Source organism: Pezoporus wallicus, unplaced genomic scaffold, assembly GCF_028554395.1.
Source record: "Pezoporus wallicus isolate ANWC-B61680 ecotype Strahan unplaced genomic scaffold, APGP_CSIRO_Pwel_v1 contig_8088, whole genome shotgun sequence".
Classification (NCBI taxonomy): domain Eukaryota; kingdom Metazoa; phylum Chordata; class Aves; order Psittaciformes; family Psittacidae; genus Pezoporus; species Pezoporus wallicus.
Window position 1 is genome coordinate 672,717 of NW_026642341.1, and position 16,989 is coordinate 689,705.

Below are 16,989 nucleotides of genomic sequence, written 5' to 3' on the forward strand. Positions count from 1 at the left end.
CTGAAACCTTACATTTTAAAAGAGCTTATATCCATGGCTGAGAAATTCTTAACAGTGACTTTCTGGTGGGCATTTCCCTGCAGCCTGGCTAAATACAGAGGAGAATGACAAAAAGCTGCAGTTGGGACACTGTATTTGTCCATTAGCATTTGAATAACTATCAACCATAACTGACATATCTGTGTTTGCAGGCACAGTTACAGGTGCAATGGTAAACCAAGGAAAACATAAAGAGAGGGAAACAGAAAATAAAACAGAGGCTGCTGGATAGACAAGGATAAATGGAGTGGCAAAAAAAAAAAAAAGAAGAATACAACAAAGCACAGAATTACCCCAGCCAAGTACTTACAAGTAGTAGGAGTAGGAATATGCATTTCTTCTAAATATCGTCAGCCAGTCAGATGAACAAAGTATCCAAAAGGAGAAAAAGAAGAAAAAACACAGAATTAGATTTATATGAACACTGGGATTATTCCTTTCAATCTACAAAGAATTTGTGTTGCCTCCTGCACTGAGCTACTATTACCCTACTCTTTTTGTCAGCAGCTTTTACGTGGGTGAGCAACGGATACTGAAGTGGAGGCAGGGTGCATTTCCACTTCTGCTATTGACCTGTGTCACCACAAGTAAAATCCCCTCACCTCTTTAAGTTTGCCATGTCAGTAACACAGGTCATGAGACTTACCTTCGCCTCTAAAGTGCTTTGAGATTTTTGGAGTGGGAAGAAATATGTACAAGCTATTAATATAAATAACAAGAAACAGGAAAGTGACATGCAAGAACACCAGATTTCTGGAATACTTAGACAATGAACAAAATGTGTAATGATAAATCAAGCTTCATCCAACTCTAAAATGCAAATAGTTCATTAACAATTCAAGCTTCTCTACATATTTATAGATGAGCACTGGATATGCATTAGCTTTTGCGTCACTGTGATTAAGCCTTTTCTATCACAGGTTTTCAACAATGCACTTCAGAACATTCTGATACGGTTTTGAGCAGCGCCACAAAATGAGCCTTAGCAATCAGAACCTAAGAGGTGATGTCTTCCCTCTTATAGCTGGAAAAGGGCTTCTCTGAAAAGGCTGGTTCACAACAGACCTAGCACATGTTATCAGATTCAGAGCTGAAAAAACAGCAGTAATGGTCAAGATGGGAAACAATATTGAAATACAAGCTTCAACCAATTTCACAGCTTTAAAACCCCATCCTCGAAGACACTACAAATACCAGAAAGTACAAAAGCAAGGTTCAAGTGTTCACTTTATGGATGCTCTGAACACAGCTTGCATAAGCACACACGAAATCCAGATTGAGTACAATTACTCTGTGCACAATTGCCCTCCTTGCTGTGCATACACTGGGTAAAGGATGGTCACTTAAGAGACGTTCAAGAGGATTACTCTGAAATAACATGTTTTTCCTGGTGATGACCCCTACTATAAGCCTGAAATTCTGACCAGATTCCTGCTATGTACCAAGTTATTTAAATGACACCAATTACAAGGTCCATCTGAATGCATGTTTAACATAATGCTATTATCTCCTGACACCCATGCCATAGCAATCCATCAGGTAAGATGCAGTGCTTGCCACTTGAGCTTCACTCACTGGGAAATTCCACTGAACCTCTAAATGAAGGGGAAAATCAACAGGATGTGGAAAAGGAAGAGGCCACATAGCTGAAGCCTCTACATCCCCCAACTGATCCCATTAAACCAACCCCTCCGATAGCCAATACCAGGTTTCACTCACAACTATCAACTATAATTACTCTGCTGAACATCTTGCTGTACTTTCTGCTTGCCTCATGTCCTGGCCAGCAGACACATGTGATCACAGACTCTTAGTTCTCATTAAAAAGCTGTGTAATCTCTCAAGGCTGCAGAGGAAAGCTCAGGAAGATTTATTGCAGGACAGAAAATAAAGGAAGACAAACAAAAGGAGGATTATATTTTGGAATTGAACAGGATATTTTGGCCCAAATTCTCCCCCAAAATGAGACCTAAAATAAGGAATTCCTAAGGAATATTTCTAAACTAACTTAAAACTGTGAGAGTTACGGATCACTAAAAACATGCCCTGAACTTAAGATGTGTCACACAAATTGCAAACCTGCCTGTCATCCACCTGAAATATGGACACAGAAGGGGCACGGATCACTGACTGTGCAAATGCCCCTGTTGTTAACTCTATCCTACAGCTTGGGTATGTTCTGCTCAAGAGGCTTTGGGGTTTTATTTCATGAGTTTAAGGTAACAACCTAAATCCTAATGCAGAATAAGGAGCTGGATTTTCATAGAAGGAACTAATCCTAGACCCTACATAGCCCCACATCTCCCTTTTTTGCTACCAACAGCAGTTTAAAGAACTTATATACAGTGCACCCATGACAGGCTGTCTGATCCTATTTATTCAGTCTTATCCTTAAAGGGGTCAGTAGAGGCTTTGTCTGCTCAACCCACCAGCCTGAAAAGTGTCACACTCCTCACTCCAGGGAAATGCAAGTCAGGATGACACGAGTGTTCAAACTGCCTGACCGAAATCAGAACTGACCAAAATCTAATCCTTTGGGGGGGGGGGGGGCAGAGTCAAAGGGTATTTTCTCCAGAAAAGAAGTTTACAAATGTCTTTTTCTCTTATTTCAGCTTGCTTTTACTAACTGGCCCTATATTCTCTATTACTAACTGGTCCTGTCTTCCCAATTGCCCTGAGAGGCTGTGGCTGCCCCATCCCTGGCAGTGCTCAAGGCCAGGTTGGACACAGGGGCTTGGAGCAAGCTGCTCTAGTGGAAGGTGTCCCTGCCCATGGCAGGGGTTGGAACTGGATGGGCTTTAAGGTCCCTTCCAAACCAAACCAGGCTGGGATTCTATTACATAAAAATATTTAACAGTAAGGACAAACAAGCTACTTAGAGAAACAGCAATGTTTTGATACAATAAAATGAGTTATTTCCAGGTATGTATCTATTAATGAAAGTGGTGCTGAGTTACGTGGGCAAATACACCCATGTGGGCACTCACTGTACCACTTGTACATTAACAGGCTAAACGATGCAGTTACAATTAGTGTCCGTCTACGTATGATGACAGCAGAATTGCAAACACGCAGCTAGTGCACTCCCAAACCCAAGAAAACAAATGTTAATGGTTTTGATTTTAGAGACTGTAAGGCAGTCATACTTACAACAGAACTTTCTCTATACACAATTTGTACACAGACACACACATACAGAAACTTTAGCTCACTTCAAGAGACTAAAACTTGTAATAACAAAAGTAAAGTCAAACCAAATTGTCCACTGCATAAACATTCTGCCTGGCTTAATTTATCTTCCCAGATCTGACTAAACCCTATAAAAAACTGGCAGCCCCCAGAAATTCGCAAGTCATTAGAGGTTTTGCAATATCGTCTATTGAAGCTATGAGCAACTGGGCAACACTTGCTCATGTCTTGCATATGAAAGGCTCATATTACTTGGTGCATCTCACAGAAACAAAAGGCAGTTTCTGATCTAGTACTAATCTCAAACCAGTGCCTGCCTTCTCTTAGTGCTCTGTCTCTTCTAGTCCCTTTCCCTCCTCTGTTCTTTGCCTGGTTAACAAAAGGTTTCATTCAGGAAATCCACTACTGTGCCTATTACCCATGATCTATGATGTCCCGGCCCATGAACAAATGTCACTGTGATATTTTCCAGCTCCATTTCAAGAAAAGGCCTCACCTTTGTCTAATTACATTGTTTTTCTGTATTGTTGCCTGCCTTAGCTTTGGTGAACTGAGCAGGGAACTCTTTTTAAAGTAAGGTTAATGTAAAAATCGATTGCAAGAGCTTAAGCTCCTGATGTTTCTGTTTGTAAAATAGAAAGAGAACTTTGCTGTGAAACTGCTCTTTCAGGCAAGTGTGAGCTTTCAGCTGTGCTCCTCTGAAATTCAAACCAATCTGTGGTCCAGAGGCCTTTCATTTTTATAAACGCTGCTCCCAATCTGCATTAGTTTACAAATGAAATGAGCCTGACAGGCTGGAGTTCATCTGCAGGGACCACTTGTCCATATGCAGCTCTAAGACTCAACTGGATGCAAGTGGTGGTGCCCGTTCAAGGGAGACCCGGACTGGAGAGATGGGCTGGTTTAGGTATGCTCACACAGCCAAGGACAGCAATGCTCCCCAACCTTCCTGCACTCATAGCTTCCAAATGCGAAAAGATTTTAAAGCCGATGAGCCAGATTATTTCTTATAATAGTCTGTATTTCAGTGGGTAACCTTGCAAATGATAGCAAACAGGCCAAGAGCAATACAGGCTGCAGGGATTTTGCATTCTGGCAAGGAGTGACCCAGAGGAAAAGGTAAGTTTTCAGCTCTGGAAGGAAAAAGGTGAGAATTTATTTTTCTAATACTTCCAACTCACTCACTTTCTTAATTTAATTTTGAAGGAAGATGCGCAGGTTAACAGAGCCTATGGCAAAGCTAGATATAATAACATTCTGTCCATGGGACATCACACCCAAACTGACTCAACATTGAAGCTTTTGGGACCTGGCTGGTTTCAAAGAAGAACGTGTGTATAGCACTCAGTCAACTCTAGCTTGGGAATTTTTATATCAAGCTGTCCTGGCTTTGCCTGGAATAGAATTAATTCTCTTCCCAGTACCTGGTGCAGTGCTGTGTTTTGGCTTTAGTCTGAGAATGATGCCTGTAATACACTGATGGTTTAGCTGTTGCTTAGTAGCACTTACCCTGATCAAGGACTAGATGAGCTTTAAGATCCTCTGCAACTCATACCAGTCCAGGATTCTATGACTTTATGAATACTTTTTAAAGTACATTGCCTCATAAGAGTATCCTTGCCTCTCTGACTTAGCATGTGGCAGGTTACACCACAGAAAAACTGTCCTGGTCATCATGAAAAGTCACTGTTTGTTTTCTGCCCAGCAATATACATGATTTATAATAATAATACATGATGGGACAGAAATGCTATCAGCTTTTAATAGCTTGTGAAATACACCAGATGTGGCATTGCTCTAATGGCTTTCCTTCAATTTTTCATTTTTCAATCTGAAAACAAAAGCTTTTCTTGAAGAGCTTTTAGGAAGGTAAGAGGACTGGATGAGGGCTGGGCATTAACCAAACCAGAAACCCAGCTCCACGTCTGCTGAAACCCTTTCTCTGGTTTTCATTAGAGGCATCTGATTTTTTTCTGCTTATGAACTGAAAATCTCCCAGGGGACTGGAATCAGAGACATCTGTTAACCCAGCCTGGGTTAACACTGAACAAAGTGCACCAGACACGAGAACAAAACTCACATGCATTTGCCCACAAAATGGGGAGCCTTTACACACACACACACAATTGGATTAAAAATCTAGCTCTCCCTCACCTTCAGTTAATTCAACAGGAATTCACTGTAGTCAGTCCATATGCCATCTGTTTTGTAGATTACATCATTTGGAAAGGTTACTCAAAGGACATGCGGTCCAATGTCCTGCTCAAACCAGTTTCACTTGCAGCAAGTCCCTCAGGGCCTTGGCCACGTGTTTAGTTTCACCAAGGATGGAGATTCTCCAACTCCACTCCACTTTGTTAACTCTCCTCTGGACTTGCTCTAATACATCAGTGCCTTTCATGTACTGAGGATCCCTTATGGACATCCTATGCCTACATCAACCTCACCGGTGGCAAACAGAAGGTAATAATCACTCACCCCAACTTACTAGCTACACTCTTGCTAACACTGCCCTGAATACAGCTGAACACTGCCCTGGATACAGTCAGCAATGCGCTGCAAGGAGCACATTGCTGACTGTTGTTCAACTTGTCTGCCAAGATCTCCAGGTCCTTCTATGACTGTACTGATGCATGGAGTTACTCCATCCCAGATGCAGTACTTTGCCTTTGCTAAACTCTACAAGGTTGCCATCACCCCGTTTCTCCAGCTTCCTAACGTCCTTCTGAATAGCAGTCCTGCACTTCAGCATCTGTAGCATGGAGCTATCCATTTGCATGTGCTCTGGGTTATGATAGAGGAGATCCTATCTAGATTTAACTGCTACTCTTATTTCTGGGAAATGGGTGACTGTCAGAGATCTCAAAGAAACACAGCTGTGCTTTGAAAAGCTTCAATCCCTGCAACAGATCAAGTCAAATCATCAAGGCTCTCACACATAATGTTACCTGTACCCTAGAGGAGGGTCCACCAGGCCACCTAGCTCCTGTTTCACTTAGAATCAAATTACTGTTGAGAAGTAGGCTTCACTTCAGAAATGAGACTGGTGAAATATACAGAAAATGCACCCTTTTCTCAGGAAAACCTCTTGCCTAATTGCTTTGCTGAATCAGTGTATTACACTGTAAATGTGGAGCTCTTCAAATAGTAGCAACTACAATAGTCTACTTCAAATGGTCCAAAGAAAATCACACAGAATGCACTGTCTGAACAAATTTCATTACCATTTATGATCTTTCTAAGTTTCATTCCCCTGTAAACTAAAACTAACTCTTGGAAAGATTCTAACCCTCAGCAAGATACAATATTCCAGCTGAAAACTGGTAGCAAATCAATTGCTGTGTGAAAGAATATCTCATCAAGACTCACTTGGGAGAAAGACTCTTGGTCACATTATCCTAAGACATCATTTTCCTTGGCTGTGAATGAAGAATTCTTGCCTTCTCCTGGACCACTGCAGCACTACCTGCACAGGCTCATGTGCCCACTTCCATTGCCTCACTGTCACTTTGTACTTCCCCATACTTTTTCACGGGCTATTCCTCCTCATTAATTATCAGTTCATTATTATTAACACTTTGCAGTAACAGGCATTCTTTTGTTGCTCATACAACAGAACAGGCATCTCTCCTGGGACTGTTTCTTAGTGGTAGTAAACAGTGATCAACTGCTGCCCCCTGCAACCCAAACTGAATGTTTTACCTCTACCAAATCTATTCTTCTTTTCTAGTAACAACACGGTAGCCAGAAGGTCTGAGATGGAAGCAAAGCAGAAACTTACCTTCTCTTGATGGTAAGCATTGCTCCCAGGAGGATAATAACAAACATCAGCAGACCAGCTATAACTCCAGCCATTTTCACCGTGCTGTCAACTTGTTTTTCTGGTTCCACTGCATTGGAATTCTGGGTGGAAGCTCCTTAAAAGATGGAGGAAGAAGAAGGAGGAGATAAAAAGAGAATTTGTAGAAAAGTCGTGCAATGACCCATTTTACATATTCATTTGAAAGCCTAACAGCGTATTTGCAATCAAACTGCAATAGACAATTGTCCAGCTAACCCAATCTGCCTTTATAAGAGCCGATGACAAATAATTCAGAGCAGTAATAGGGTGTAAAATCTCAGTGTAATGCAACTGGCTCCAATATTTTTCTACATTATACTGTAATGGGGAATTTACTTGTCTGAAGCACTCAGCATACACCCAGAAGCAGGAGAATTAATAGCAGTTATCATTTTCATCTCAAAACAGCTTAAGTGGAGGTGCAATCCTTACCCATCGAAATACTGATGTAGAAGTTTGCAGTAACATATCCCATAGTACTACTCACAGAACCTTTCATTTTCTTCTAAAATCAGAACCCATTTGTATTTCTCACTATACCAGAGGCCTGGCTTTTGTAAATACATGGTTATAATTCTACACGCAACCAGCATTAAGCCAATGCACAGAGCACCCTCCACATCAGTTCATGTATTTCTGGCAGGAGGTCTGCAGCCCAGGCAAGAAAACATCATTCCTAGTTGGAATTTTGGGGTCTTGTTTCAGAGTAAGGCCTACACACCTAAAAATAAAACGTATTTAGGTACAGAGCTTACGCAGCACTTCCTCCTTTTCTCCTTTGTCTGACTTAAAGGGTCTTTTGCTCCTGCAACAACTGAGGACCTTGCAGGATGCTGCCTTCTTCCCTGTTGCTAAGACTACTTCTGTAGTGCTCATTATATACCTGAGCTCTGCTGATTTCACTACTTGCTGAACAGAGTTTTTCCAGATATAGCTTGAACTACTGAGTTTGATTTAGAAAGCCCCACAAGATTCAAGTTGAGCCTCTTCTAAAGACTAAATAAGCCCATCTTTATCATATTCCTGAGATATTTAGCTACTCCTAAAGACATCACCATTGCATTTGCTGAAGTTAAATGAATTCCCGTTACACCAGGTCACAATCTTGGGCTTCACTTTTGCTGTTGGAGTCAGCCAAGTCTTCCTCTACAGCTTAAACACAGTAGAAAAAGGGAATCAAAAGTGAGAACAAAGTGCTGTCATCAGAAGACTGTAATGTTTTGCTCTTCTAACAGCTCAGTGTTGCTGACCTTCAGGAAAAGCTGAATCACTTCTGTTCATTAAGTCAGTGCTTGGGGAGATAATATTCAATCAGGTCCTTATGTTGGTGAGATAATAGAAAGCCTCACTGGGTTATTCTTTTGCCCATTTGCCACATGTTAAACTGTATAAGCTTTAAAAGATCTCTGTCTGCAAGAATGAGCCCACTGGTGACCATGATAAAATCATATAACCAAATATAGGGCTTTCTGGTATGTTCTAAACAGGGCCTTAGCTGATGGACTTCCAGGGATGAGGAGCTGAACTGCAATGAAGTGTTGTATTCTCTTGCCATCATATCTTGAAGAGTACACAGAAAACAAGGACACAATAGATGCAAAACAAAAACCTACCACATGCAGTGATAAAAGTGTGACTCCATTTTTCCTACAGCTAAGCTGTTAATCTGGTTTGCCACAGCAAAGCACACTATTTACCAAGCAAAAATGATGGCTGTTGGAAACACATGTAATTTTCAGCTTTTTTTATCCCTGCTCTGCTGTGTCTGATTTTCCCATTCAGTTAAGGTACCTTCTGTGCTCACATATCTGAAATGCATTAATGGGACTCTGGAGTGTGAAAATAAAATATCAGTTCCATATTACCATCTTTATTTGACAACATCTCTTACAGTCTTGGAGCAAATCTGTCCAAGAGGTGAGCATCATACAGGCCAACGCTATCATGCAACAAAGTAAACAATATAGGTATATTTTTTCCCTTGAAAAAGGCTAAAAGTCTGTTAAAGTGAAATTCTGAAGTACTCAAATTATCCTTCACTTGAGATACAGTTCCTCCTGTGACCCTAAATAATAGACGCTGGAGAATGGTTTTCTGCCACTAACAGCACAGTCAGTTTCTGTACCATCCAAATACACTCATGAATTGTTAGCCACATGAAAAGCACCCATAAGAATGTCCTGTCAACTCCATCCTCTAATCTGCTTGACTGGGTTGATTTTGCCAGGCTGTTGCATTACTACAGGCAATGTGTGCTCAGTGTACTTCTACTTGATAGTTCTCATCCTATTGTACACTACTGCAGTCCTAGAAGGAGAATAATGGCTTATTATCCATCCTGACACCTACACACTGGGGTGACTGATTCCCTTGAATCTTCTATGTAACTCCTTCTATCTGTCTTGGCAAAGGCCAACAAGTCCTTTAGGCTACTAATCCAACCATTTGTAAGTTGTCTCAGCTAATAGCACTTAGGAATTGATAATATGACAGTGTCAGTAAACTCCTGGATTCCTAAAGCTTTGCAGTGAAGTGTTACTGCAAAAGTCCATTGTTTTCCTGCAATTCTGGTGTATTTTCCTTGTAGATGCTATATCTACTATGGTACTCCCACCTTCACCACCACCAGCTGTAAGCAAGGACACTTCTATTCTGGCAGGAGGAGGTCTGTGAGCTATTGCTGTACTTGCAGCAGATGACTTCTGCTGCTCCTGACTCTATTGCTTATTTATAATTCAGTTTTGCTTCTCTCCCTTATGGACACGTAGAAGGTCTGAAATCCTCTGAGCACAGAAGCCCATAAAACTGTTCAGATGGCCGTTCCATACAAATATCTTTACATACACTTGGAAAGCTCTGCACTACTGTACTTGAGGGGCACCCTGTTCTTTCTGAAAAATGTTTATATTTAAACAGCTGAAATTAAAAGGGAACAAAAATAAACTATAACCGTATTTTCTAATGGATACTTCCACCAGATTTCCTGGAATAAATTGTTCCTCATAACTGAAGCTGGATACTGGAATAACAGGATATAGAGCAGGTCACCACTGTTATTAACGTGTCCATTTCAGTGGCACCCAGAGCCCCCACTAGGGTCAGGACCCCATTACACTGTGCTAACATGAAGTTACAATTTCCTGCCCTAAGCTTACTTTCTTAATAAGGGAGGCAAATGATAGCAGACAGTGCCAGAGAAGTGAAGACTGCAGGTCCCCTGACTTCCTATCTGTGTATTACCCACTGTACCATTAGGAATTAGAGATGTGGGCACATCTACGGTGCTATGATATAACAGGCATCACAGAAACATGGTGGGATGGCTCCTATGACTGGAGTGTTGGAATAGAAGGTTAAAGGCTCTTTAGAAAAGACAGGCCAGGCAGGCAGGGAGGGGGGGTTGCCCTTTATGTTAGGGATAGGCTGGAGAGTATGGAACTGTGTCTGGGGACAGGTGAGCAGTTAACAGAGAGTTTGTGGGTCAGGGTTAAAGGGAGAACAGATATGGGCGACATTACTGTGGGGATCTGTTACAGATCAAGGGAACCTGCGGATGAAGCCCTCCATAGACAGACAGGAACAGCCTCACGCTCTCAGGCCCTTGTCCTCATGGGGGATTTCAATCACCCTGACATCTGTTGGAAGGACGGTACGGCCCAGCACAAGCAATCCAGGAGGTTTCTCGGTTGTGTAGAAGACAACTTCCTTCTGCAAGTAATAGAGGAGCTGACAAGGAGAGGTGCCGTGCTTGACCTCGTGCTCACCAATGGGGAAGGGCTCGTTTGGAAATGTGATGCTCCAGGGCAGCCTTGGAAGCAGCGATCACGAGATGGTCGAGTTCGAGATCCTTAGGACAGTGAGAAGAGCACGCAGCAAGCTCACTGCCCTGCACTTCAAGAGAGCAGACTTTGGCCTCTTCAGGAACCTGCTTAGTAAGCTCCCATGGGATACAGCCCTAGAAGGCAGGGGGGCCCAAGACTCTTTGTTGATGTTCAAGGATCACCTGCTGCAAGCTCAGGAGTGTTGCATCCCAACCAGAAGGAAGTACAGCAGGAGGGCCAGGAGACCTCCTTGGATGGATAAGGAGCTCCTGAGGAAAATTCAAATGAAAAAAGAGGCTTATAATAAGTGGAAGCAAGGACAGGGGGCCTGGGAAGAGTACAGGGATGTTGTCCAGGAAGCTAGGGACCAGGTTAGGAAAGCTAAGGCCCAGTTAGAATTGAACTTAGCTAGAGGTATTAAAGATAACAGGAAGGGATTCTATAGGTACATAGCAAATAAAAACCAGACTAGGGAGAATGTAGGCCCCCTCAGGAAGCTCTTGGGAGAACTGGCTACACAGGATTTGGAGAAAGCTGAGCTTCTTAATGACTTCTTTGCTTCTGTCTTCACTGGCAAAGGCTCTGACCACACCACCCAAGTCTTGGAAGGCAGATGCAGGGACTGTTTGAACGAAGACCTTGGGCCCACTGTAGGAGAGGAACTGGTTCGAGACCATCTTAAAAATCTGAATGTGCACAAGTCCATGGGTCCTGATGAGATCCATCCACGGGTCCTGAAGGAGCTGGAGAATGAAGTTGTTAAGCCAATGGCCATCATATTTGAGAAATCCTGGCAGTCAGGTGAAGTTCCCGACGACTGGAAAAAGGGAAATATAACCCTCATTTTCAAGAAGGGGAAAATGGATGACCCGGGGAATTAGAGACCAGTCAGTCTCACCTCTGGGCCTGGCAAAATCTTGGAGCAGATTCTCCTGGAAGGCATGCTAAGGCACATGAAAAACAAGGTGCTTGGTGACAGCCAGCAGGGCTTCACGAAGGGGAAATCCTGCCTGAACAATTTGGTGGCCTTCTATGATGGGGCTACAGAACTGATGGACAGGGTTAGAGCAGCTGATGGCATCTACCTGGACTTGTCTAAAGCGTTCGACACTGTCCCACACAACATCCTTGTCTCTAAATTGGAGAGACATCAATTTGATGGATGGACCACTGGGTGGATAAAGAACTGGCTGGATGGCCGCACGCAAAGAGTTGTGGTCAATGGCTCAATGTCCGGCTGGAGACCAGTAACGAGTGGTGTCCCTCAGAGATCGGTGTTGGGACCTGTCTTGTTCAGCATCTTTGTTGATGACATGGACAGTGGGACTGAGTGCGCCCTTAGCAAGTTTGCCGATGACACCAAGCTGTGTGGTTCGATTGATACCCTGGAGGGAAGGAATGCCATCCAGAGGGACCTTGACACGCTTGTGAGGTGGGCTGATGCCAACCTCATGAGGTTTAACCAAGCCAAGTGCAAGGTCCTACACCTGGGTCAGAGCAATCCCAGGCACAGCTACAGGTTGGGCAGAGAAGAGATTCAGAGCAGCCCTGTGGAGAAGGACTTGGGGGTGCTGGTCGATGAGAAAATGAACATGAGCCAGCTTCAGTGTGCGCTTGCAGCCCAGAAACCAACCGTATCCTGGGCTGCATCAAAAGGAGCGTGACCAGCAGGTCGAAGGAGGTGATCCTGCCCCTCAGCTCTGCTCTTGTGAGACCTCACCTGGAGCACTGTGTGCAGTTCTGGTGTCCTCAACATAAAAAGGACATGGAACTGTTGGAACAAGTCCAGAGGAGGCCACGAGGATGATCAGGGGCTGGAGCACCTCCTGTATGAAGACAGGCTGAGGAAGTTGGGGCTGTTCAGCCTGGAGAAGAGAAGCTGCGTGGAGACCTCATAGCAGCCTTCCAGTATCTGAAGGGGGCCTATAGGGATGCTGGGGAGGGACTCTTCATTAGGGACTGTAGTGACAGGACAAGGGGTAACGGGTTAAAACTTAAACAGGGGAAGTTTAAATTGGATATAAGGAGGAAATTCTTCCCTGTTAGGGTGGTGAGGCACTGGAATGGGTTGCCCAGGGAGGTCGTGAATGCTCCATCCCTGGCAGTGTTCAAGACCAGCTTGGACAAGGCCTTGGGTGATATGATTTAGCGTAAGGTGTCCCTGACCATGGTAGGGGGGTTGGAACTGGATGATCTTAAGGTCCTTTCCAACCCTAACTATTCTATGATTCTATGATTCTACTAGGCAACTGCTTTCAGAGATAAACATTTATGAGCTGTATGAAATGCGCTGTCCCAGAAGCCTGACCAGTGGCATCAATCTGACTCACAGGCATCAGCATTTACCCAGCACCCCATGTTACATCCATAGCTATTTCAAGATTTCCTAACAATCTATTTCCTTTGCTTCTTCAATCCCCTTCAAAATTCCCAGGGACACAGCATCTTGCAGCAAGACAGGACATGTTACAAACAGCACGTTCATGGGAGATGCTGCAGAGGTGCAAAGAGAGAAGGGGCAAGTGGGTTATTTCCTAGAGTCATCCACCTCATCAGCCCACAAGAAGCCAGGCTGATGGATCATCAAGCACTGATGGTGCTGGTGATGGTTTGATTAAGGTCTAATCCAGCTACCCTGACTGGCTCAGTGAAGTATAGCTACTGGAAGCATGGTTTCATACGGAATCATGGAGCCAGCTCCTGATGGCTTTCAATCTTTTAAATTCGCCCTTGCTTCAGACCATGGTTAAAGCTGGCCCTTCAGTGGCTGATAACATAAGGACAAGAATTCCAAGGTTCAAACCGATTTCAGTATAGAGGGGCAGCTCATATTCCAGAGTTAAATCTTTCAGAACATTTCTTCAGCTGAAAGCATTTCTGTCCCCAGGGGAGAAGAGACGAGGTGTTCAGCTACTTTGAGCTGGAAGATGGTTTGCAAGTTATTCCAACAGCCTAAATCTAAACCCAAGCTTTTGCCAGTCATAACTAAAGAAGAAAACCCTCTCAAAATTCTAAGAAAGTGAAAAATCATCCACTTACCAGTGAGCATGCATAGAGTGCTACATACTCCTAGAGCAATATTAATATGTACTTGAAGTCCTCTTAATGCTCATGCAAGGTAACTAATAAATTATGTTATTTACTTTATTGATCTGGAAAGATTAAGGATATGCCTTTGGCATCACAGGCACTCGACAGCAGAGCTGAGGACTGATGTTTCTAGACTGACAACCTGTGACAATTCCGTCAGACCGTGATGTTGTTCCGTGGGGAACGACACCGGCAGCTAAGTGAAAGGTACCACAGGAATCCTTCACCCAGCAGTTTATGCACAGAAGTATCGTCTGGAAACAATAAGGCACCAGATATAATGTGACCTTCTCTGAGGAGGCAGCACACTGAAGATCACCCAGGAAAGAATGATTATTGAGTACATGTAGCTAAGCAGGAGTGATAATACACACAGATACTTCTAAAAAACCTATTTCACAATAATTTGAAATGCTCTTTATTTAATGACCAATTATAATATTGCATTAAAAAAATGTAATTAGCATGAAGAAGAATTCAAAAGAGGCATGGGCAGGTGGAAAAGATGGGTTTTGTGTGAGATTTCCAACTGGCATGAAGAACAAAGTCCTGCAATGGAAGTGGTACCACAACCATCAGTAGCTGCGTCACTGCACAGGAGAGAGAAACATCCGCCAGGAGAAGGGAAAGCAAAGAGAAAGGCTCTATTGGCAGCAAAAGGCAGTGTAAATGCAGATGAGGGAGGGACAAACGAGAGAAGCAACACAATAATGGGAGCTTCAGCCATGGCCAGATGACACGAAAGACCCAGAAAGGAGACAAGTCAGTTTGGCAAAGCCTAGGTTTGGTTTCCAATTTCTAACACCTAACAATGTAGCTTCTTTAGATAGTTATGAAAAAAAGAAAAGAAACAAAAACCAATCAGAAAAATTACTTCAAAGTGTTATTTAACCCAGAAAAATTAATGAAAAATAATGGGTTCAAAGTCATTACAAGCTAAAATGAGCTGCTCAATCAGAGTAATTTCCTTGTGGCACATAATGGCTAGGCAGTATGCTGAATGTAAAATTTCCTAATAGACCTAGAGGCTTATTTTCAAAAGACAGTTATTCTCAAATCACTTGTAAACATGATTTCTTTTTCTTTTTTTTTTCTTTTTTATGGTGCTTTCTATGTGAGTGGCCTACAAATGACTAAAGCTTCACTGCACGTAGAAATGTTTTCCCTGAGAACCTGATTATATGTGCATCTGAAACACAGTCGCCAATACGTAAAAGCACAAGGGCAGTCAGGCACCTGTAAGGATGGCAATGTTGAGATAAAGTTGGAAGGGCACCGTTCTAGCTCTTGATCCACAATACCTGTTAGCTCTGTGTGAACTGGCCACATGCAGGGGTTGTGAAAGACAAAATTAGTTTGTAGCCTTCCCCTGTATAAGCCAGAGAACTGGGACTAAAATAAAGCTAACATGATGCTGATGCTTCTGTGTGTCGTAGAATCATCACAGACTGGTTTGGGTTGGAACAGATGCTGAAGCTCATTCAGCCCCAACCCCTGCCACAGGCAGAGATCCCTTCCCCTAGAGCAGCTTGCTCCAAGCCCCTGTGTCCAACCTGGCCTTGAACACTGCCAGGGATGGGGCAGCCACAGCTTCTCTGGGCACCCTGTGCCAGCGCCTCAGCACCCTCCCAGGGAAGAGCTTCTGCCTAAGAGCTCATCTCCATCTTCCCTCTGGCAGGTTCAAGCCATTCCCCCTGTTCTGTCACTACAGGCCCTTGTCCAAAGCCCCTCTCCAGGTTTCTTTTAGGCCCATCATAAACCAACAAAGTGAAAGAGCCCACCAAATCTGACAGATTCCACCTGGGCTATTTCTTTGTTGTAATTCATTAAAAAAAAAGAAGAACATCAACAGTACCACTACACATCACATCACTACATCAATTTTCTACCTCCTATTACTGAAGACTGCACAGCACAGACTTAGGACTTCAACGAGACATTCTCATTTCTTTAAAAAAGCTCAAAAGAAATGGAAAGAATGATGAGAGCCAAAAGCTTTCGACCATATTTGAAGGAGAGAGCGCAGCAAAACAAAGCAGTCCTGGAGAGAAAGACAGACCAGCATTTGTATGAGGGATTATCAGGCATATGGGTTGAATCTGTAGGAGGATGAGGGTAAACACACAGCAAGGAATCAAGATTAGCATTACGAAACTGAGTGAGAATTAAAAACCAGCAGTAAGAGAATAACTGATTCTGAAGATTCCAGGAAAATCCACCACAAAGGCTTTTACTTTCTCCTGTTTTTCTTCCACTCTCTTCAGAACAGCAGCTCTTGATTTGTGCTGGAGGCAGATACATGGCCTCCAAGAATGAGCAAGGTTATTATATTTACTTGAAAGAAGAGCTCAGATAAAGAGCAGCTGTTGTGATGCCTACCAGTGATGCAGTGGTTCAGAGTGATGCTTCCATCCTAGCTCTCCACGTTTGCAGAGCGACTTAGAAACTAGCTTGCAATTATAAAAATGGAAAACAGGAAAAATTCCCATTATCACAAGTTCACATTTACAGATGTGACTTCATTTTTGCATGTTCTTAGTCACAGGGAGATCAATCTTGAGTGATCAGGCAAAAACTTCACAGTACATGACAATGCTATAGGTGTATAATAGACTCATCGCACCCAACAAACAAAACCTAATTAACCTTTGCACCAGCCAGTCCCCTCTAAACATCTCTGCTCATCATGGTTACAGAATCATAGAATGGTTTGGGTTGGAAGGGACCCTAAAGCTCCTCCAGTTCCAACCCCTGCCACGGGCAGAGACACCTTCCACTAGAGCAGCTTGCTCCAAGCCCCTGTGTCCAACCTGGCCTTGAGCACTGCCAGGGATGGGGCAGCCACAGCTTCTCTGGGCACCCTGTGCCAGCGCCTCAGCACCCTCACAGGGAAGAGCTTCTCCCTTTTATCTAACCTGAACTTCCCCTGTTTCTGTTTAAACCCATCACCCCTTGTCCTGTTGTTACAGTAGCATCGCTCTCCTCTTATGAAATCTCCACAGCTAGTCC

At 43.3% G+C, this 16,989-nt stretch overlaps 1 protein-coding gene across 8 annotated transcripts in view; it reads right to left on the reverse strand.

The window, feature by feature from the left end:
• Positions 1 to 16,989, reverse strand: part of PTPRT (protein tyrosine phosphatase receptor type T) — a 277,331-nt gene that overhangs the window by 64,865 nt on the left and 195,477 nt on the right. For 6 of the 8 annotated variants that reach the window (XM_057428926.1, XM_057428924.1, XM_057428925.1 and 3 more), the window contains 2 exons: positions 7,010 to 7,145; positions 350 to 379 (listed from right to left, as the gene is read on the reverse strand). In XM_057428926.1, coding sequence (XP_057284909.1) covers positions 350 to 379; positions 7,010 to 7,145 — 166 coding nt within the window. The remainder of the gene's footprint in view (positions 1 to 349; positions 380 to 7,009; positions 7,146 to 16,989) is intronic. The other 2 variants (XM_057428931.1, XM_057428929.1) reach the window with 1 other exon arrangement.